This window comes from Micromys minutus, assembly GCF_963924665.1.
Source record: "Micromys minutus genome assembly, chromosome: 5".
Taxonomy (NCBI): Eukaryota; Metazoa; Chordata; class Mammalia; order Rodentia; family Muridae; genus Micromys; species Micromys minutus.
In genome coordinates, this window is record NC_137974.1 from 43,574,102 (window position 1) to 43,598,145 (window position 24,044).

Consider the following 24,044-nt stretch of genomic DNA (forward strand, 5'->3'; position numbering starts at 1 on the left):
TACATCCTAGAAGATGAAAAGGTGGCAAAAGGATCTGTGCATATGAAAGGGATTAACTTCTGGGTTGAAAGTCTTAAGCTAATAAGGTTAGCATGCCCTTTAAAAATACAGACACCACATCAGTTAGGGCAAATACAGACCTTGGCTTCTCAAGTACCAAAAGCTGCAAATGCTTTGTTTGCCCCAGGCTAGAAGATAAGCCTAGAACAGCCTTGCATTTTTAAGGACTCAGTAGAAATACTTTCCCAGCTGCAGATGATTCACCTCCCACTACACAACGGGCAAGTTTCTTTGTCAGGAGACCGAGACGCTCAGGCTGACATTCCCAAGGATACGGTGAGAACTGTTCTGCTAACCCAGTTGTAAAGTATTGCATATTGAAGGTCCAGAAAACACAACATGCCTAATGAGTACTATTCTAAACGATGCTCAGTCTGACCACCTTCCAACTACCCTAGCCACCACCCCACCACCCTTGTAAAGTATGTGTTGGATCCTCTAGAACTGCAATTGCAGATGGTGGTGAGCCGCCACGTGGGTGCTGAAAGTTGAACCTGGATCCTCTGGAAGAGCCACCAGTGCTCTTAACCACAGAGCCATCTTTCCAGCCCCTAAAAGCTGTACTTCACCCAGTGGGCCAACAGCTTTAGCTTCCTAAAATAAGAGCCATCAAGAGTCTGTCCATTACAGTTTTGTTTCATTTTTGAATTTTGGGTCAGACTTCTTTGAAACGTGACCGTTTTATAAAACGCACTGTTGTGCCTGGGCTGTTTTTCCATCGCTGAGTCCCCACCGCCTGGCTGAGAATTTCAGCTGCTTTCAGACTGAGATATTTGGAATCATGTTCCCAGTGACATCCCCGACACAGCATGAAATGTTGTGTGCACACCAGGGGAGAGATCAGATCTCGGAGCCCACAGCTCAGGCATACATCATCAAGTTTCCTAGAGGACACTCTTACTCATGTGCATGTGCACATGCTATGGAGGTCAGAGGTCAGCTTTCAGGAGTTGGAGCTCTCCTTTCAACTTGTGGGATTCAGGAAACACATTCCAACTGTCAGGCCTGGAGGCAAGGGCCTTGGAGCCATCTCACTGGGCCAAAATTGGTATTTTTTATTTTTTTTGATGCATCCCTAATGCAGTATTGAGAGTTCCCTGCTGCCTCATCGGAATTTAGCTGCTTATGTTAGCTTTTTGCTCACCCACCAACTGTGGCCTCAATAGGTCTTTTCTTGGTAACCAGCAGGAGTGGGTCCTTTCCCAGTCACTGGCCATTTGGAAGTTCTCTGCCTGAAGCCTCCTGCTCACCTCTGAGTGGACCCCGAGATTTTCCTAAGGAGCTGTAGAATTTCTAAGGCTTCCTGGCATCAGCTCTGAGGTGTTTGTTCTTTGTTTTGTTTTTTTTTGTTTTTTTTTTTTTTTTTTCTGAATTGAAACGTTAAGGCCCTGGAATCAGGTCACCAATCCCTACGGCACAGGTTTGGTTCTATGGGTCTAAGTCGTGAATCGCACTTCTCACAAGTTTCCAGATCAAGTTGCTGGCCCAGGTTATCCAGGCTCAGAAACAACATTCAACAGTGCTTTAAATGAAGTGGCAATAGAGTCTTCCTGTTCGTGTGAGGACAAACTATCCACTTGATGTTTGTTCAGGCCTAGGGGCGTAAGCTAACACTCCTTCTCTAGAGAGTTACCTGACAACTTCAGCAGCTTCAGAGCAACTGTTTCAGGTTGTCTGCAACCCACGCCTCCACTTAGACTATTTGGTACACCCAAGTAGCCAAGAGAAACAGGTGGTGGTGGTAGGTACCTTTTGATCTTACAAAGGCTCACTTGCTTTCACCAGCAAGGGCATGAGTCAGTTCATAATCCCTCAAAGAACAAACAGATCTTTGAAAGAGGAGGAAAACTCTCATTTATTTCAGTTGAATTTGGTTTGTCCTGTGATGCTGTAAAAATAGAAATGAAATAGGAACACATCTGTATGACCGCCTTTAATCTACAAGGCCAAGTAAACATAAACATATACATACAATTAAGACACTTCTAAACATTCAAACAGACCATAATGTTGTCGGCGTTGCGTCTCAAGTCTTTTGGAATATAATCTATGACTACCAATAAAGGACGAGTATTCATCATTTACTGGACAAAACATTATTACATTCATTACAGACTTCTGAATACCAAGAGTCAAACAGTCAATGTGCTCCACATGGGTCTGGTGGTTTGGTGTATATGTGCTTTTTTAAGGTTCCATTTTATAAAACAGGCTTTGTTCTGTTAACTGGTCTAAAAACCTGATACATATATATGTGTATGTTGTTGATATACACACATATGCACCTAAGTGAGCATGTCTATATATTAACATAGGTATCTTGAGAATGGTTTATTGTGACAGGTCATTTAGAGTCCCCTTTAAATTATGACAGTAAAACCTTTAGGAACATAAACTCTGCATAGACCTTGGCTGTCACCACCACCCAGAAAACCTGAAGACCTATAGTTACATGAAGTACATCAGGCCCTAGGAAGTGTTGTGGTTTGTTGATTGACTAATCAGAAGGTCCTTAAGACCTGCCATTAGTGGTCAGAGCTAAAGTAATCTGGATGGGCTCTAGGAAAGTAAAGCTTCTACAGCATCCTGAGAATGCACAACCGATAACTCTAGCATCATTCAGGTTTTCACCAGCTAGGGAGAGCTTTGGGTGTCCATTTGAAAGGATTTCACAAAAGGCTTATGGCCAATTGGAGGCTTACCTTCTGTAAGCCAGAGGCCAAGTGAGATTAATAGTGTGCATTTGAGTCACTGTGCAGGGGAAGTGTCACGATGTCGAGTATGTCAGTGCATGGGCAGTCCATGGGGGGCTCACACAGATGCAAGGGGGAGGGGCACCTAACCCCTGCCAGGCCTCCCATTCTGAGAAAGCAGAAGCTGATTTTTTAACATAAATGTCTTCCGCACGCTGGACATGTATCTTTATATATGTGTGGGTGGTGGATAGTCTGTCTCCAGCAGTGTTACTTAAATTATATGGCTTTTTTTTTTTTTTTTTTTTTTTTTAGTTTGTTGTTGTGATGGTGGTAGTGATGGTGATGGTGGTTCCTATTAATTTTACCTGTTCTATTTTAGCCAGAGGCCTCTGTGGGCAAGTAATGGGTCCTAGCTAAATCAAAAAAAGTAGGAGACAAACTGGCATCCACAGTCTTCAAGTAAACAGAGTCCCTGACACACCTGGAGAGTGTACTTTTAAGGCAAGAGGGAGAAGCAGCCCACTGTGACAGCTTATAAAGTCAGCGGGCTTTGGCCCTAGAGTCTGTTAAGGCACAAAACCTGGTAGACGGCTGTCGTCTGCACCTCAGAAATGGGTTTGTAAAGGGTAGCAGGAAACCACAGGCCATTTTGTTAAGACCTGAAGTCACAGAATAAAAGTCGAAGGGAGAAACCCAGACAGCAGTCCCTCATCTGGGAACGGCCTGTTGCAGAACGAAAACGAAGGGTCTGCTGCAGTCTATGAAGTTCGAGCCCCTTGGCGGGGCAGGGGTCACCTTCTAAAGAGACTCGACTCCTGGCCGTCACAATGCTGTTTCAAATATTGTTAAGGCCGAGGGCTGTCCATTGGAGGTGTTGACAGCTTCAGGGCTGGTGAATGTAATATCCGGATAATTCCGTCTGAAGTACACCTGTGGAAAAGAAGCAGGCAAAATAAAACACAACAACAAACAAAACAAACAACATGAGTAAATTTTCAAGCCTCCCTCTCGGAGGCAAAACCTGTCTGTGTCAGAAAATCATAGCACCCACCGAGAAAGTCAGCAATCACTGAGGAAGTCACAGCACCCACTGAGGAAGTCACAGCACCCACTGAGGCGCAATTAGAAGCCCAGGCAAGCACACATTCTGTGAAAAGTCGGCGGAAACCCTCAGCACGGCAGGACTGAGTGCCCAACAACTTGGAGATCCACTTTAGCTCTGATCACTTTGATTCACCGATAAGCTTTATCGAGCCATTAAACTGATAAGCAAAATCATTCACTGACTCAAAACCCAGAGATAAATTAAAAGGACAGGAGTGGGGTGGTGGGGTGGAGGGGAGAGAGGCCAGGCGATTGGGTATCTGTACTCAAGTTTCTCATTTTCGAGCATAAAACGAACACAATAGCCCTGGATGCTAATATCAGGTTGTAATCCCTATATATCACAAACTCTGATTGACAAGCATTGAAACTCGGGCGTATGCGTATGAAATGTCCCCACACTTAATTTGTGCAGCGAAGCTGCCGTGGGGCCCACGGAACTGCGGTCTGTGGATAGCGGAGACAATAATGAAAAGAAAAGCAAAAGCTGTAACAATGACCCAACCAGGCTACTTCTCTCACACGGAAGATGATACCGAATAATGGGACGGCTCTTTGCCAGGCCTTTCAATTCCTGGATTCTGCCAATTCCAAGCTGCAATAGGAGAGATACAGGCTCTCTGATAAACGTGTAATCAGAACATAAAGGACATGAAATGCTGTCAGGCGTCTCTGTTCCCCAATCATCAGTTTTTAGCGGCTGTATCATATCTGGGTTCCTTGACAGATGTGTATTACAAAATGAAATAATGTCAGGACTTGTGAGCCCTTATCTCCAAATGTGTTTGCGTGAAAAGGGCCTTCAGATGTAATTTCCTTTCCCCCTTCGGAGGAGGATGTGAAAAGTTTTGTTTGAGTCTTTAAGATGGAAAAAGGTAGCATCTCTCTGAGCTGACATGTGTCACCAGCTGGGTCTTGTGATGCCGGATCTGATTTACAAACCCCCCAGCTGTGGGTTTATATTCGTGGGTGCTGTCAACAAAGTTATCAGTGGGGATGATGGGGTCTCTATGCAACAAGGTAACGGGTACCTGCTTCCATGCCGAGCAAACTTCACCCTGAACACTACGACATGGAAGAGTGCATATCTGAAAGAATTGTCACTTAAGCAGACAGCCTATGGAACAACCTTGAGACAGATTTCCATTAACCCACGCTTTCGAACATGGAAAGAATGTGTTCTTTTTGGCCTGTCTGTATTTAAATGCCACGTCATCTCCGCCTACAGACTCTTTATTTCCCATGGGGGCTAGTCATGATCACCTGAAACTTGTTCCAGAGGACCTGACGCCCTCTTCTGGACTCTGTGGGCACTGCATGCACATGATGCATACACATACATGCAGGCAACTCACCCATACACGTCAACTAAAATGGTCTTGGCTTTCTGGTCAGGGATGCTTTGCTGAGAACTATTTCAGGTGCATGAAACCCCTGACTTGAAGTTTTCTACCATGTGTGTAACACATTCTGGATAATGACATGGTTGACACTGAGCATCTTCTTTTAAATTTAATTATTATTATTATTATTTTTTTTAACTTTGAGGAGACAGGGTTTCAGGTATCTCAGGATGGCCTGGAACTTCTCCTAGACCTGGGGACGACCTTGAACTCTCAATACCTGCCCCCGCCTCCAAATGTTGGGATTATAGCATGTGCCACCGTCACTATGTCTGTTAAAAACAGAAAACAATATGGTGCTGGGGATTGAATCCAGCGGTTAATGCATGCCGGGCAAGACAGTCTACCAACTGTAGACTCCCGGTCTCACAGCATCTACATAAGATCAAGCCAAAAGATGGCTGACATTCCCTATCAGGCCCTCAAGCTGCAGGCTGAGCCTAGGTTAAAAGGGACCCGTCTCTGTCTTTCTCCTCAACACCCAGCTGATACTGCAACATCTACTTAGCCTCCCTCCACACTGTCTGCCTCATCTGTAAAAACGAGATAACAAAGGCTTACCTCATAGGAACTAATTAATGGCTACAAACTGCAGGCTGAAAACAGGCCGGGCTAAGTGCTGGGTGTGTTCACGACAGCTGCTCGGAGAAGCAGCCCCCTCAGTACGTGGAAAGCTATGCTACAGAATGCAAACAGGAAAACAGTTCAGCTTTGACTCCCTTTTGTGGGCTTTCTGAGATGATCTTTGCAGAATCCCAGGCCTGTTGTTGAGACATTGTTAACGGAGTTAATGTGGTAGTCTGGGAGGCAGGGAGGCAGGCAGGGAGATGCCTGGAGCTTAGGGTACCAGAGCCTGCTGGCTGGTAACTCTGGAACCTTAGCTCTTCTTCCTCAGCTTTTTCATGTGGCAAATGGTAACAATATCTCAAGGAAAGGAGAGAAAGAGAGACACTGCCATCATGCTCAATCTGGGGTGAATCTTTTGCTCCCCTTCTTTCTGCTTAGATTCTTGTCACAGAGTTTTCTCTGATGTGGGCTGAAACCAAGGTCAAGCCATTCACTGGCCCATCAGGGTACCAATGGCAATAGAGCATCCTACAGCACAAAGCAACAACAACCTTCCCCTCGTGGATGGAGGAGAAAAATGGCTTTCACTTAACACTGCATTTACAGGATACCACTTGGTATGTTGAATTCTGGCTCAAGACAGCCGGGTTATCCTCACTTACCAGAGAACTCGGGGTCCCTCACAGTGGTTCTCAAGGTCTCATGCTCATCAACTGTAAGGTGGGTCTACTGTTACATCCCAGCACTGTCAAAGAACATCGAAGGCTGGGTCCTGCTTTTTAGATCACTGAGCAATGAATTGTTAAATTCTTGCATTTTTAGAAATCACCTTAAACATCTCATATACAGAGAAATAGAGTTTACGGACTCCCACCTGAAATAATACCCTGGCCACAAGCATCCTGCATCTATGTGATTAGGGAAAAAAATTATTTAGAAGTAAAAATTGGTAACCTAATGAAAAGAGGACTGTAAAGTAGGGACAAATCAAGACAAACTGATAATGAGGAATGCTCAGTGAGCAGATGACAGTTACAGGAAAACATCTGGAACAGAGTCAAAGTGCAGCAGAAGCCCGTGTAGAGAGTGAGAAACCTGGAACATGGATTAGAAAGAGCCGGAGGTGAAATCTGATTCTTGGAGGCCAGCAGTGAAGAGAAAAAGGAAAAGATGAAAAGAATGACTGATTTAACAGAGGCAGCTTGGAGATTACTTACTGTGGAAAAGTGGAGTGAGACTTGGAAACAGGATTGAGTGAGCAAGCAGAGTAACCAGGAATTAATATTTTAAGAAGCTTGAGGAGAAACAGTTTCCTAAAATTGATTAGGGTAATGTAACGCACATGTGAAAAGCACTGAAAGCATAGTATGATGAATCTGTCAGAGATAAAACACACCTGTGATTTCAATAAATGTAAATGGGTTAAAAGCATCTCTTTATAAAAAGCCTAGGATCACATCCTTGAGCAAAACCCAATGCCATACATGAACAGAGGGCACACTTCCAACATTAATGACAAAGACATATAGAGCAAACGAAGTTAGGGTGAAGGGGAGAAAGGCTCCATCTTAGTTTTGAGCCAGCTAGAATTAAAACCCAAAAGCCTTAAATGAACACAGAAAGACTGCTTAAATTGTAGACAGTATTAATTTCTAGTGAAAGTTATAAACATCTGCAAGTTGAGAAAAGTAAGAATATTGAAAGTGAATGTGACAAGAACCATAAAGGGAGGCATGTACTGTCTGTATGGGACATTCATTTCCACATATGAGTCACATGAGGAAAACTAAATGTTGGAACAGAGAGGACACATTTCATGTAATTAATAAAGCAGATCTAAGGAAAATTACTAGGGTTATCATTTCTAAAAGAGAACATTCAAAAAACCATTTATAAAGATTTCCAGTGTACCAAGGAACGAGAAAGAGTGCGTTATTTCAGGTACCATATTGACCACAGAACAGTGAAAGTGTAAATGTTAAGTAAAATATAAAACTATTCTAAAAGTAGCAGCTGTTCTTCTTAAATAATTTCTGTGATAAAAAGAAAATTAAACCTGACCTGTAAAAATATACATGTGAAACAGAGCTTTGGTGAAAGCTGGCTGTACAAGAAAAAAAAAAAAAAAATCCACAAGAAACAAAACAACCTTCCCCTCAGGTATGGCTAAAGCAGCGTGCATCGAAAGTTCACAGCCTGAAATATTTATAATGAAATTAGCATAATTATTGCAGTTACTAAGTTAGTATGACAGCTGTAGTCAGTATCTATAGTTATAAGAAAGAGCATAAACAAATGAATTCAACGACTAAAAAGCAGCAACAAGACAAACCCAAACCAGAGAGAATCAATAAAGACTAGAAACTGACCAGTTGTAAAGCAGAATTTAATAGCCAGTAAATAAACTCGAGAGCTAAATCTTTGGGATTAAAAACAATTGATATAATCAAAAGGGGGAAACAGGAAGCAAAGGTGGAGAAAGGGTAACTGTACAACCATTAGTGAAAAGAACGAGATGATTATGCAATAATATAAAGATACAGTGTCTGTTCAGGGAGAGGAACAGAATGGCCCAGTGGGTTACCTTTCTGAAATTAAAGAGGTGGGTGAGGGATGTGGGTGTGGGGAGTGGAGGGCGGAGGGGTGTGGTTCAGTCGATAAAGTGCCCACCGTACAATCATGAAGATCTGCAGAACCTATGTGAAAAGCTGAATGAGAAGGCACACACTGGTGATTATAGTGCTGGTGAGGCTAAGACAGAAAGATCCCAGCAGGCCTCACCGACTGGCAAGCTCCAGACAACAGCCTACCTCAGAGGAGGTGAAAGGCATTGTGAGCAACGATACTGTGATCAACTCTGGCTGGCCTTCATATGCACACATTCATGTGCCCATGCACACAGGCATGTGCACACTCTTGTGAACACGTAGAAAATTCTGGACCCCTGCTTATTAAAAACAGTTGTCAGTCCTTTAATCTCAAAAGCTAGGTAGAGAGAGCCTGGGATGATGCTCTTCCTGTCACCAGGAGTGACAGCTTTGGCTTGAAGACTGTCCCAATTTCTGTTTTCATTTTAAATCTCCTGGCATCTGGAAAATGCCTTGCATGCTTTGACGCCCCAAGATGTCTACCATCTCTTCTGATACCCACAATGTGATGTTTCAGACCCTGTCTGCACTGTAGGTGGATCCCCAACACCGAGGCACCGATGACTTTTATGTAAAGCCAATAACTGCTGAGTGCCTCTTGCCCTAGTCAAACAGGTCCAGGATGTGAGAACTTTGTAAATTTGGGGCTGTGACTGATGACTTTGCAGTGGGGACACTTCAACAGGGTCTGCTTCATCCAGGGAAGGAATGACAGTCGTCTTCCATTGTGGGCTCAGTTGTGTGGTGATCCCCTTTGTCTTAAAAGCACAGTTCAGCATCTCCACTCCAGTACCTCAAAAGGCAACTGCGCTTGTAGATAAAGTCCTTAAACAGGTGATTAAGTTAAAACGAGGTCCTCCGGGTAGCTCCTCATATACCATGACTTATACAAGATGCACTTTGTTGGGAGCCCAGCAAACACCCTTGGTCTAACGCATCTGAAAAGTACTCTCTATCTTTACACGGCCCATGGCTAAAGGACAAGCTCAGAGTGAGCCAGCCATCCCTCTTCATGGAACCAATCTACATGCTCAGGAGTAAGAGACTAGGACGTCCCTTCGTCCAGAGGTTGGGTTTGCATCTCAATGGAATGAATTCTGCTTTGTGAGAGGGAAAAGCCTGTTGATGCAGAGTAACCCACACGGACTATGGTTCTGACAGATGCATGGATATTTGATTTCATTCATGCCAAACGCTGACAACTACTTGTTCTCCTAAAAGAGCTTTGTGTGTGCAGAAAGAATGGGAACTGAGTTCTCTATTTCTCTCCCTCTTTCGGTAGATGGAAACAGAACCAAAGGTGAGGCAGGGCTTAAATCTGGATTTGATTCTCCCACCTTCAGGGGTTGGGGGCACAGGCCCATCTTGGATGCCAAATGAAATGAGGACAAGTGTTTTCAAATATTGTACTTAGACACATTCGCTGCCTCAGTGTGCGCTCACAAATCCTTGATAGTGCAACCTCATCAATCAAGTGGGAAATAAAGTACTTCAGCTAGCACCGACGGAAACCGTACGTCCAGCAACTGAAAACACTCTGAAATAAATTCTAAACGGGAAGTGGGTGTCCTGGTTCTATTTATTTATTTATTATTTATTTTTTTGGTTGGGAAGAGAGATGTCAAATGAGAAACTGCTTTTATCAGACTGACCCATAGGCAAATCTTTGGTGGAAGCTTCTTGATTAATGACTGGCAGCCCAGGTGGTTCTGGGTTGTACCAAACAGAAACCTGAACAAGACAGAACAGTAAGCAGCATCTCCATCGCTTCTGAATCGACTCCAGCTTCCTGCCCTGGTTTCCCTCCTCCATGATGAACTGCCGTTGGGACCCATGAGCCAAAGAACACACTTTCCTTCTGGGGTGCTTCTGGTCATGTCTTTATGAATAGCTGTCAAACTAGAGCGGCAAGTGCCCACAAAAGCACAGAAGTGGATAAACACATGGTGATATTTCTCACACTGTGACCACACTTCCCTGCATGGATGCTCCCCCTTGGATTAAAATGTTGAGGCAAGTGTCAGATTTAGAATCATCTCTGCTGTGAGCAGGATGACAACGGGTCTCAGTTTCCTCATCTTTAAAAGAGACATGTTGAAGGGCTGATGGGATGGCTCAGAAATGTGCTTGCTGTGCAAACCTGATATCTGGACTCAGACCCCCAGAACCTAGAAGCTCTTGTGTGCCTGCAGTCCCAGACGCTTGCTGGTCTTCACTGTTCTGTTATCGCCAGTGACTAAAGGTATGCTCACACACTCTTAGCAAGCAGTAGCCAACACGATACTTCTATACAACCCATTAACTTACCAGTTTTAAAATTGGTTTTACTTATCCATGTGTCAGGGAGTGTCTGTGTGACTAGGGACGACTTTGGGATGGGCACACAATGTCTAAGTGTTATGCCTGGCTTGTTATATGAGTTCTGGAATCCGAACTCTGGCCCTCATGACTGAGGAGCAAGTAGCTCTTGACTACTGAGCCGTCTCTATAGATCCTAGAGAGAGATGCTTGTGATGAGCTGAAACAGTGGTACAGGGAAAACGTCGGTTTTAGGTGTAACTGCTCACTCAGGACTAGAACATGGTGTCTCGCTCTGCTGTCTTCGATAGACACTTAAGATGTTAACACAATCTCAAGCAATTTTATTCTGTCTATAGTGTTAAAACATCTGAGAAATATAGAAAGCAATGAATGTCGAAAACCACACCTGTACTGTGGAGCCGAGGGTTACAGCTGTATGACACTATATATGACACTAAGTCCCTTAAGCCAGAGTGCATTTACCCGAGGCCACCCCATGTGTGCATACCGGGAAAGCATCCCATGCAACCTGGATGTCTTTAATGCTTGTCCACTCCACACACTAGGCTGCAGACTTAAGGTGTAATTAGTTCCGGGTACGTTCTGCGGAAGGTAGAAGTAAAACAAAGGTTTCTTTGGACCCCAAACTCAACAAAGATTTCTGGAGATTGGCAGGAAAAGCAAAAATAGTATTGTTTACAAATTACAAGGAAAGGAAAAGGAGCAACCTCGATGGCTCTCTGGCAGACCTTTTAATAACAAACATATTCCATTTTCACCTTAACCTAATGTCCTGGACGTCTCCCAACAATTCCTGCAATGCAATGTGTTCAGCATCAATGAGAGAGAAATGTAATGACTCTGCTGTCAGGGTTTCCTCCCTCTTGGGCACGCCTGCTGGCACGTGCACATGCGCACACACCTTCCCCAGGTGCTCCTGCCAAATCCTGGTAGACCTGACTTCAACCCTGGACGTGTTGAAGCTTTGTCTCCGGAGGCTTATAATTGAAAAGGGCACACAGTGCTTTTTTTCTTTTCTTTTCTTTTCTTTCTTTTTTTTTTAACCAGACCCCTGGTGCCAAATGGCAAGGAGGGAACCGTGAGACACACTGTAATTAAGGCTGCCGAGCCAACTCACCTGTTTTGCTGTTTCCGTGAGGGCAGCGGCTTCGGCCTTGCCCAGCTGTTGAACCATCTTGTAAAAGAGGCTCTCTGGATTCTGCAGCAAAACATACGGCTCATCATATTCTTTCAGTCTTCCTGAATCCAAAACCTGGGGATCAGCAGAAAAAAAAAGCCCATTGAGACACACAATGTCTAGTAGTGATATATCATCACACGGACAATACTTCGGAAAGGGGCGGGGCCCGGGGAGAATACCGACGGGTCTATTTGGGTGGCAACCAGGAGGATGCTTGAAAGGTTTGATTACCCTGAGCTAAGAAGCAAACAAAGGCTGACCTGACCTTTTATTATTTTAATGTTACAGGGAAGTTAGAAAAATGAAAGTTCTAGACAATTATTATGGGGTGTGAAGCAGTCTGTTGCTCTATGCACTATGCCAAGGCTGCCAGGAGAGTCTGTCAGTGCTTTTAAACCCCCCAGACTCTGAGCTTTGAGGGGTAAAGGCGGACGGAGGTGAGCAATATGTGAGCTGAAGGAAATCAACCTGTTTATGTAGAACAGGGGTCACATCAGAAGAGCCAAGCCCGAGAGTAAGTCACCAAGCTGGATGGATAAGAACTGAGCAGGAGTTGGAGAGACAGGTGCTTCCAGAGGTTCTTTAGGGCTGACTGGGACTAAGCCTGGTGAGTTGCATTCTATAGTCAACCCTGGCCAATGGAAGACAAGCAGCCTCAGCACCACTATGAAAAGAGGAAATCGCTAGGAACCTAATTTCTCTCTGTGTAAGACTAGAGACGTAACTGAGGCACAGATGACTCCAAATCTGCACAGCCCGAAGGGCACAGGGCACAGTATCTTTGGACTTCCCTTTTCTGGCTTCCTTCTCGATCCCTTTAGCTGCCTGACTTGCAGCCGCTGGAGGTAGACTGCTCGTTAATCTGCTCTGGTGGAGGGAGGTGCCTGTCACCAGGCATTTCCACTTATTAGTGGCTTTGGTCAATGGTTTCAGACAGCACAGAGAGTTGGAGACAATGGGCCCAAGTGACGCACCTAGGGGAACAGCTCCGATGTAGGTGGTACTTACTCTGTTCTTCATCGGGCTGTGTTTAGAATAAAACCATCTCAAGAGAACCAACCCGCTGAAACTCTAAGCAGGGCTGGGGTTGTTTTTCCGTATCTAGATATGACGGTTAATTTGGCCCACGGTATTTAATCGGAAACATTTATACAGTCTCCTAAAGGGCATTTTTTCTGTTAATCTTTTGTTTACTACTGTGAATTGCTGCTAAGGGCAGCTTTCTCAAGAGTTCAAGAATAATTGAATCTGTCACGTCCACATAATAATTAAAATGTCCTATAATTTGGCACGCCAATTTAGATGCCCCGAATGTGTAATTTCACTTAAGCATTGCATTACAGGGCATAGCTACTCCTCCTGACGTTAACGAAGGGTGAAACCACGGTTTTGAAATGCAGGTCTCTCCTGTGCTGAAGGCTAAGCAAATGAGTCAACTTGCTCTACAAAATGATGAACTTTCTATTCTGCAAAAGGAAAAAGCAATCTTAAAAATCACACTTCAGAGGGAGACCCCAAGTTGTCTGACTGTAATAGACTTCGTGAATTTAAGATTTATTTACTTTATTTATATGAGTGCACGGTAGCTGTCTTCAGACACACCAGAAGAGGGCATCAGATTTCATTACAGATGGTTGTGAGCCACCATGTGGTTGCTGGGAATTGAACTCAGGACCTCTGGAAGAGCAGTCAGTGCTCTTAACCGCTGAGCCATCTCTCCAGCCCAACTGCTCTTTTGTCCCTGTCCAGCTTCCTACTGGATGTATGAAAATGTAAGAAGAGTCTTTACCCTTCCCACAGTGTCTGAAACACACAAGTGCCACCCAGACCAGCAGATCTCAAAAGTGACCGTCATTTGTGAGGTACAGTTAGAAGACACTCTCAGAAGGCAGGAGGATTTGTAACAGAAGTGACAGATTTCCTGCCTTCTCAGTATTAACAACTTAATAATGTGTACTCTAGTTTGTTTAGAAGTTTAATCATTTAAAAGTACTTATTTTTAAATATGTGTATATGTATGTGTCCATGTGTATGTGTGCACCCCTGTGTGTCCATGTATGCATGTATGTGTGTCCGTGTGCATGTGTGTGTGGGTCTGTGTGTGTTTGTGTGCCTGTGTGCATTTGCAGATGTTCACAGAGGTCACAGAGACTGGCTCTCCTGAGAGCTTAAGTCACCAGTGATTGTGGGTGACCCCATGTTGGTGCTGGGAATCAAACTCAGGTCCTCTGCAAGAGCTGAATATGCTCTTAGCCATGGAGCAGTGTCTTCAGCCCAGTTGGATAGTTTTTACTTGGGAGGTGTATGACAGAGTTGTAACAATCGTTTATTTCACTGTACAGAGCGAGCTCAGGCCCCATTCATGTAAAGCGACCCTCAAGGAGGAGATACAGCCCTAGCTCCAGGACTCTTAAGCAATTTGTATGATAACACTTTGAAAATGTAATTAAGCGGGCTTTTGACCTGCTTTATCATGGGGATAGAATGTGGCTCAGCCTGGGTTCAGTTTGTAGTAATACATAACACACACACACACACACACACACACACACACACACACACACACAGAGTTTTAAAAGGAACCAGGATGTTATCACTCCAAATAGGTGAATGAACTAAGAGCTGGGGATGGCGTGCCCTGATATGTAAGTGCCATGTAGCATGTACGTTCCGTGTAGCAAGAACGTGGTTCAATGAGGTTAATGACAAGAGAGGAATCTTGGCATGGGATGGTTCTGTTGTGTTTTTAAAAGACAAGAGTCTGGCCTGGAGAGATGGCTCAGTGGTTAAGAGCACAGGCTCTGCCAGGGGACTCTAGGTTAGTTCCCAGCACCCACACGACAGCACACATTAGCTGTGACTCCAGCCTCAGTGGATCCCCTGCCCTCTTCTGGTCTCCACAGGCGTTTATGCTGGCAACACGCACATACACAGAAAACAAGTGACAACCACATCAAAAACAAGCAAGACAGGCTGTCCTGCCGCTCGCCGGCTCATGCTCACAACTGTCCTTATCTCTCCAGTGCAGGGACCGCAGCCGTGAGCCACCACGCCTGGTTTGTACGGTTCGGAGGAACATGTGAGGAAGAATTCTGCCAACTGAGTCACAGCATCGGTCTCTGTCCTCTAGAAGTGACCTAAAATGGGACGGTTTGCCCATTGCCAGTGTCTAAGTTCTCAATCTGACGCGAACACTCACTAACTTTATTACGTGGCTTGGCCCTGGCTGGAGGCAACCGTGCCGGGACTCATGCCCATCTGGGTGTCCGGAATAAAACATCTATTATCAGATAGAAAGTAACCGCAAGAAGAAACGGCAACAATTGCATTTCTGTCATATCTCCTCATTCGGACAATATGACTTGGCTTGGCTCAAGAAAATACACCTCTGATCAGAAGTTGCCTGTCCAGCGCCGGTGCTATTTTATCATACCGAGGATTTGGATTATACCCTGTATGCCTGGTATAGAGTCCCAAATGAAGAAAACCATTTTTCATTCCACTTTTCAGGATCAACAACGAACGAGTTACATGTGGGCAGAAGATACGGGAAGACAATTCAGGTGACCTCAGAGCTGTGTATTCACTCAGCCCGGTTATCACACACTTAGTGATACATTAAGGTAGTTACTGTGCAAGAGACGAAGATGGAGCCTTAAAGACAGGCAAAGAGCAACTATCAGGAGAGCTAAAAAAAACAAAAACAAGCAAGCCAGAGCTGGCGGCAGAAGGCTTGGGAAAGGTCCCCAGGGAGGACAGGGCAGAGGAACAGAATGGCCAGTAAACAGACTCAGACACAGGAAAATTCTGATGGAGGGACAAGGCCTGGTCAAGGCACAGACAGCATGAGCCCTGGTGGTCGCCGCAGGCTCGCAAGAATAGTCTCTGCTGCGGTGCCACAGCCCGGTGCCGCAGGCCCCAGGCTCTCACTGTGCAGTGGCAGAAAACTAAAGTCAAAGGACTCCACTCTCAGGGCTCGGCAGGGCCACGCCCACTGGTGGGGATGCGGGAAGGTCCAGCATGCACTGGGGCAGGAGAGGCAACCACTCAGAAGTCACGTGCTCCAAAGCCGCAGTGATGGGCAAGGCGGTTTAAAAGGGAGGGAAGGAAGATTCAAGGCATGGGCTGGGTGAGAAGGACAGAGGGACAGGCAGCTGCTGTAGAGTCATGGGATGCACATGTTGAGGGGGTGTTGAGAGACAGGCGGACGACTTTACATATGCTGCGACTGAACAACCTAGATCTTTTTCAGAACAAACAAGCATAAAGCCGCTTCAAATGTGAGTTTTCCATTTTTCCTCTTAATAGGTTTAATAAGAAAAAGTCTCCTGAAATGTTCTGCTTAGGTCCCCTTCTTTCCTGGACCCAAATAAACTCTGTAAACCAAATCACACATTAATGCTTATACGACAGCCATGCCTCAACCCCAGATCTCTCCAGGAACAACAACCTCAAATTGCTCAGTGCTGTCTAGCAGGTTAAAGACAAATATATTGGATGAGTCAGCTAGTTACATAACCTCAGCAGGGGCGAGTTATCAGACCGCCATCTCTGCAGAGGCCAGGTAGTTGTCCCAGATGTGAAAATTGGATGGACCCATTTCAAAATAATTTAATCCAGTTTATCCACAGGGCAAAACCACTCCTGACATTAAAGAAAAGAAAAGGAGATTGCAGTTTTAAAATATAGGTCTCTCCCATGCAAAAGACTGAGGGAGTAAATCAAACTGCTTTGAAAAATGATGTCTTTTTTATTCTGCAAGAGCAAACTTCAAACCTTAGCCTTCACAACTCGCCTCTGCTCTTCCATTTTTTTCTTCTGAATGAAGTCTGAACTTCCATGTTAGCTGTTTGCACCCAGAATATTTGACTTAGAACTGCAAGCATATTTTTGATGGGACACTTTCGTTTTTCATTTCTCTCCTTCTCCAGCAGCCTAACTTTAACCAAGTAGGCTCATCAAAGAAAAGTTCCACAAAGGTGAAAAAGAAGACTTCAGTAAAAGTTTGGTTAGCTCTGAGTCAAACGGCTGTTCAAGCTGGCTGTTACTATTTTTACTGGTTTTACTTTATCTGGGAAAACAACTAAGAAGAAAGCTCAAGATTAAAAGACCACAGTGTGGCCTGTCAACAGGGAGCCACAATCCGAGTCTCTGAGCCTGTGGTTCTCTATAATTTAATTCCCTGGAACCCCCTGACTGCAGACAGGGGCAGCCTCTGATGCAGGCAGTGGCAACAGTTGTGGACCCTAGCCAAGCGTCTGTGTGGATAGGAAGCACAAGGATTGGAAGGAAGCGCTGCTATCAGCTGAGGGTGGGGGAGGAGCTGAGTCTAACATGGAGATATAGCGCTTAGCTTTGGGCGAAGGGGGCTTTCTAATTTGTCAGCCTGTGTCATGGTTTCGTGGCAACCAAGCAAATGAGTGATTGAATTAGCTGTCATAAAGACTACACCAGCGCGCCTGATAAAGTTAAAACCGAGAGAACATCTTCATAAAATAGAGTTCTCAGCCTAACACGTTAACGGTGCTTAATGAACCAAATCTGGTTTAAAAAATCCTTCTGGAGAGCCAACACATAAACAAAGCCACTAATTAGGTCACAGTTGTTTCCCAATAAGCCTTTTTTGTTTGATTTACTTACAGTAAACAAAACCATCCCGTGTGGAGTGTTCACTGAGCAATGAGGTGTAATCACTACACCTTAAGCACTTGTAATCAACTCAACTTGATGGTGACATGCTGTTGCTTATGGCCTTCATCAGCATCCCTCCCTTAGCCACTCCCTGTGCCTGGCCCCTAGGCCTCTGGCACATCAGACTTTGCAATTGATTGGCATGTTGTAGTGGTTTGAATGAGAATGGCCCCCACAGGCTCATATGTTTGAAAGCTGGGTCCCTCAATAGTGGAACGACTTGGGAAGGATTAGGAGGTGTGGTCTTGAAGGAGTTGTGTTATTTTGAAACCTCAAAGCCCACACCAGGCCCAGTTCCCCTACCCCCACCCACCTCTGCCTGTAGACTAGGATGTAGAGTTCTCAGCTATTGCTCCAGCACAATGCCTGTCTGCTTCCCACGGTGCTCCCACCATGATGACCAGGGACTAGCCCTCTGAAACTGTAAGCAAGCCCCCAAGCTTCCCTTTCTAAGAGTTGCCTTGGTTCCGGTATCTCTTGATGGCAATAGGATGGTAACCAAGACACATGAGCATGTCTTTAATGCTTTAGAATAACAGGACAGAACTCCTGTTTTCTACAAGAGAAATGGTCATTTCTAAAGCAAAGATGGCTTCAAACTTTAAAGGTTAGACAAAGAATACCCGCTGCAGTTTGAGCCTGAAAGTCTCTAAAGGTGGTGGAAGTAGCCGTGAGTTGGTAGAACCTTTCCGAGATGGGGCCGGGTGGGAGATTTTAGGATAATAGGGTTGTGCTCTTGATGGGGATTGTGGGATCTTAGCTCCTCCTTTTCTCTTTTGCATCCTGTCCATGGCTAAAGGGTTCTGCCTTGTTCCACATCCTCCCATGATGCACCACTTTACCACAGGACCAGATAATCACAGATGGAAATTTCCAACTCTGGAACCAAACCAATCTTTTCTTTTAAAAAGCTGATTCTCTTTGATATTTTGTTACAGTAACTGGAAACTGGCAGACACACTGGTATTCTACCAAGCTGAAAGTCGGGAGATAATCAGAAATTCTAAAATACGACAGAAGCCTCACCCTGGCTGGATATGTCAGAATCTAAGTCCCCATCTTTGAAAGAAGAGGATGTGTGTCTTTTGGGTCCCCTAGGCTGGGACCCTGTACCATTCTTAAAACAGAAAGCAGCTCAACTGACCATATTTCCATTTCCTGATGTTACTTTGTCTCTGATACCTCCATGGCCAGGGGACATGATTTGAAGACTTCTTCACACTGGAATTCTTGGGGGGGGGGAACTAGAGGTCATGTGTTCCAAGAGAACCCTTTCCAAGCTGACTTCACCAACATTCAATCACACTCTGGTCCCACTGTTTACCACTTCCCCCAAATCCACTCACTCCTCTCTCCACGCTGCATGCTGCCAACACTGAGGAGTAAGAAAGATGTCGGAAAGACAGCCTCCACACACTGAAGGACAGTGGGGTGAGGCCAGAAAGGGAGGGAGGGGCCGGATTATAACCTGCCATGTCAAACCACACCGAGGACTTAGACGTAGATAATGAGAGACAAAACAGACTCTGAAGATTTGTCGGGAGACAGTAGTAAGCCAAACACTAAACAGCACTGGCAATAACAGAGACATTTGGTGAAAGGATACTCAAGAGCTCGATGTTCATACGCACACACATACCCACATGTGGGCTAAACAGTGACCGACAAGAGACAGAGATGACCAGTCGACATTTCTGAAAGACTCTGTCCTTCCTGCGGTGGGTGGGTGAGCCCTGGGAAACATACCTAGGTGATCCGGGGTTGTACAAGAAAGCAAACTGAGCAAGCCATGGAGAACAAACCAGTGAGGAGCATTCTTCAGTGGCTCCTGCTGTCGTTTCTACCTCAGCTACCTCAGGTTTTCTGTTCTGAGTTCCCCCAGGGATGGACCGTAAAGCATAAAATGAAAGGAAGGCTGGTCCTGGTGTTTTCCAGAGCAACAGGGAGCAAACTGGGAAGAGCCCTAAGATAGTCACTCAAAGGAGTTTTTTTCACTCTTAACCTTCCTCTTCCTCTACACGTGGGTGCTGGGAGCTGCGTTAGAGTTCTCTGCAAGAATGGTGGATGACAAAATCTAAGCGCAAGATCTCATGACTACCGAGCCTTTTCTACAGCCCCAGGGAGACTGGATTCTGATCAAGGGAAGCCATAGCAAGGGTGGCATGCACCAAACGAGAATGTCCTACTACCACAGAGTATGAAACAATACTGTGATGCATTGCCTGGTCTGGGACATTTCTTGGGGTGTAATTCATCTTAAGATGGTCCTGCAAATACATTTAAGAGTGGATAAAGAAGCACCCCAAAAGTAGACGCATAGGGGGACTCGAAGTGCATGTAAGCACTTGAGGCACTGTTGGAAACAGAAGAATTAACCAGGGCTTAGCTTACTGAGGGTTCCTATCTTTTTTTAAGGAAAAAAAGGAACACCTGGAATGTGTGAGCATCTATGCGTGCTGCCGGCGGTGGGCGTGGGGACTCACCATTATCTTGTCACTGTCAATGATGGTGTTCAGTCTGTGAGCAATGGTGAGCACGGTGCACTGGGCGAACTTCTCCCGGATCTTCTGTTGTATTAACTCATCAGTCCTGGAATCAGAGAGGTCACATTCAAGTCAGCAAAGGTGGGGAAAGCTCTCGTGACCCTTATCAATATTTGTAAAACCCTTTATTATCATCGTTATTATTGCATCAGAGAGCTCAGGCTGGCTTTGACCCACTATGCCATTCAGGTGGCTTTGAACCCCAGAGCCTTCTACATTAGGCTCCCAGATGCTAAGGTTACAGGCATGCATAACCACACCTACACAGCCTCTCCTCCTAGAAGCCTAAAATCTAAAAAGTCTAGTTAGAAACAATGCAATTGTTGTTTTCTCCAAACTGCTTGAAACAAATTTGGAATTTAAGACTCTAATTCACTCAGGAGACCTAGGATGCGAGCTAAGCATCCCTTCTCAGAACGGCTGAAGGCCCAAGGGCTGAAATGCTTGGAGGTAGGTTTTAGATGCTGGGCTCTAGTGCATTCACAGGTACATAAATGAGATATTTATGTACAGCCAGAAGATGGCTTTGTAAGATATATAAGTAATTCTGCACGCGAGACACTACTGTCCCAAACATCTGATAACATCCAGACATCCCTTAGGGTCATCAAATCCTTCCTGTGAGCCACATCTAGAATTCCCATTCAACAGCACATTCGTGTTAGCTTTGGCTCTGTACCTTGGGTCCACATTTGCAGTTGCTTCATCAATGATCAGTATTCGGTTTTTCTTTAGAATTGCCCTCGCAAGGCACACTAACTGTCTCTGTCCAACACTGAAATTGGACCCAGATTCTGCTAATTCGGTGTCCATCTTACCAGGAAGATCTTCAATGGCCTCTTTAAGTTGCACCTATAGATACGGACAGAAGAATGACACTTCCGTAACTGAACTATTAGACAAACCGCTCCATGACTAGATCTCTGACGTACCTCTTCCTGGAACCCCTCGTGAGGATGGCAGCAAGCAATGATTAAGCATGGTCTGTTGTTCCTGGATCATGAGCAACACTGCTCATGTACATTAAACATGTCATGGAAAACTACCCGCTAGGTAAAGTAGGGCAGGACGGAAGAGCATCCCTTTAACAGCATCTAATTTTGTTTTTTAAATTGTGTGGTATATATGTGAGTATCTGTGTGTTTGCGTAGGTGTGTGTGTGTGCCTGCATGTGTGTGAGTGTGTCTATGTGTGTCTGTATCTGTATGTGTGCCTGTGTCTTGGTGCATGTGTGTCTGTGCATATGTGTGCCTCTGTATATCTACGTGTATATGTGTGTGCCTGTGTGTGTGTGTGCCTGTGTGTGTTTGTGTGTCTGTGTGTGTATGCGTGCCTCTGTGTCTGTTTTTCTGGGTGTCTATGTCTACAGGCATGTGAATTCAGCTGCCTGTGGAGGCATAAAGAGGGCACTGGATGCCCGGGAGCTGTAGTTACGGCTGATGTGAGCTTTGTGGTGTGGGAAAGCACGTGGGTTCTCTGCAATAGCAACAAGCACTCTTAGTTGATGAGCCGTCTACATGATGTCTTGAAAATTCCCTTCTTAATGGTCAGTTAAAAGAGTTCTCAAAGACAGAACACAGGGCATATTTGTGACTGAGCCATGGAGGTTAACTGTAATGAGGTGACGAGGGCTCTAAAATCCTAATCACTGTGAAGACCCACAACGCTACACATTTATCAAAATCACTGAAGCAAATTTCTACAGGAACCACTTCCTAACATCTCAGTCATACCTCAGTGAAGTTGGTGCACCTCCCCCAACCAACCTACCCTACCAACCCAACTTCCTTCCCGCTACATGACATCCACCAAGATCTTGTGCCCAGAAATCATGTAAGTCTCAGAAACGAAGCTCTTCCCACATATTAGATGTACTAGAGAAAATGTAAATTACATTTACATAAAATCATTTACATAAACATAGTTTATGTGAATATTCAAGTTTGCCAGTAGATATTCTACATATGAGTTATTATAGGAAGGTTGGCCCCCTGAAGAAATAATCCTGTAGGTACCCTACCATTTTGGAAGATTTCAATTAATGAGAAAAGTTTGAAGAAGCTCCAACAACTGGGGCCCACTTCTTCAGTGTCAGGAATCCTGGAGTGCGCTCCTCCCAAGTTCACTCTGATATCACTAAAGCTATGAGACACATTTACTCCAATTTCACAGATGTCATACACTGAGTGGCAACCATGGGAAGGCGAACACAGCGTAAGATCTTCTTGCCCCATCTATGGTATGCGGTTAGTAATCTGCCTTTGAAGAGCTTGAGTCATGAGACATCAGACTACATCACTGGGTGGATAGAAGGAAGTTAAATGGAGCTGACTCCCAGCTCCTTCTGCACCATGCCTGCCTGGATGCTGCCATGTTCCTGCCTTGATGATAATGGACTGAACCTCTGAACCTTTAAGCCAGCCCCAATCCAATGTTGTTCTTTATAAGAGTTGCCTTGGTCATGGTGTCTGTTCACAGCAGTCAAACCTTAACTTCTGGAGATATTTTACAGAACACAAGCCTAACTCGAGTGTTCCTCAAGAGGTTCAGGACAAAGTGTCAGGACACTTCAGTAGGAGAGCAGCAGTCTGAAGAGTGGGCTCTGGGACTTGATCTTGGATCCTCTGACTTGTAAGGAAGCCTGCAGCCAACTGAGCTGTCTCCCTATCCCAGATTTCCCATTTGTAAAAAGTACAAATTTGTGATGCCTGGGCTTCAGTCCTGCCTGACTCTACCAACAAGTTCCTGACTTCTCCCCGTCTTTGCTTTCTCACCGGCAAATGAGACACAATGCTATCACAGCCAAGATGCCTATCTTCATGAGCCTTTGCTCACAATGAGTCAGTGCGTGTAAGTATTTAGAGCGGTGCTTGCTACAAAGAGATCAATCGGCATTGTCGGTTACTAATCACGTCGTCATCCAGGTCTTCTCATGTTGTTTTTCTTTACTGCTTTTATCAGTCTTAACTCTGTATGCATAAGCATTTGGTGGTGTCCTAACTTCTCCACAAGAATTTTAGTTCCAAGTGGGAATGTTTTGTTTATCTCAATGACTATCTAACGCTCAGGAATCTGCACTAAGCTCTCCATGAATAACTGTTCAAGCCTATGACGGAGCCACAAGAATGTCTCACCCATGCCTGTTTCTACAGGTTAGAAAATAAATTCATGTGAATGTGCTTTTATGTCGAATACAATCACATTATTAAATAATTGTAAAAGATACCGCTTATAAAAATTAATTGGCCCCAGGGTATCACAGCAGTGATATTTAAAATGGGGAAAGCATTTTAAAATATTATAATTTCGGGAAAGTTGATCCAGCTATAGTGTTCTAAACTATTCCAGTACGGAACAGCTCAGATCATATATTACGTTTGGAAAAGTAGGAAAATGAAACACCATTGTAAATACTGGTAAAAGTCCTTGAAGTCATCATCACATTCTCCCTTCTACGCACACCGCACGAAGAGGTCCCAGGATGATTGACAGTGGTGCTCCATGCTGCTTCCACTCTCTTTGAGAAGCACTGTGGGGTCCAAGTGAGAAATGTCCCATATAGGTATCTCAGCACTTGGTCCCTGGCTAGCGTGGTGTTTAGGGACGTTACGGAACCTTAGGGAGATGTGGCCTCGGTGAAGGTGGCTTCGGGAGTTTCTAGCCTCATCCCATTTCCTGTTATCCTTCCCTCTGCTTCCTGTGCCTGGATGTGAATGTGACCCCATGGGACCCGGCTCCTGCTCTCTGTCCCACGTCTTCCCACCATGATTGGTTCTATCCCCCCGGAATCCTCTCTTCTGTACGACGCTCTCACTAGAGTGTTCCATCAC

At 44.9% G+C, this 24,044-nt stretch overlaps 1 protein-coding gene across 2 annotated transcripts in view; it reads right to left on the reverse strand.

The window, feature by feature from the left end:
- Positions 1-1,939: 1,939 nt before the first annotated feature.
- Positions 1,940-24,044, reverse strand: part of ABCC4 (ATP binding cassette subfamily C member 4 (PEL blood group)) — a 201,406-nt gene continuing 179,301 nt past the window's right edge. For both annotated transcript variants that reach the window (XM_080916846.1, XM_080916845.1), the window contains 4 exons: positions 20,894-21,066; positions 20,155-20,260; positions 11,918-12,052; positions 1,940-3,686 (listed from right to left, as the gene is read on the reverse strand). In XM_080916846.1, coding sequence (XP_080772972.1) covers positions 3,579-3,686; positions 11,918-12,052; positions 20,155-20,260; positions 20,894-21,066 — 522 coding nt within the window. In that variant the 3' untranslated portion in view covers positions 1,940-3,578. The remainder of the gene's footprint in view (positions 3,687-11,917; positions 12,053-20,154; positions 20,261-20,893; positions 21,067-24,044) is intronic.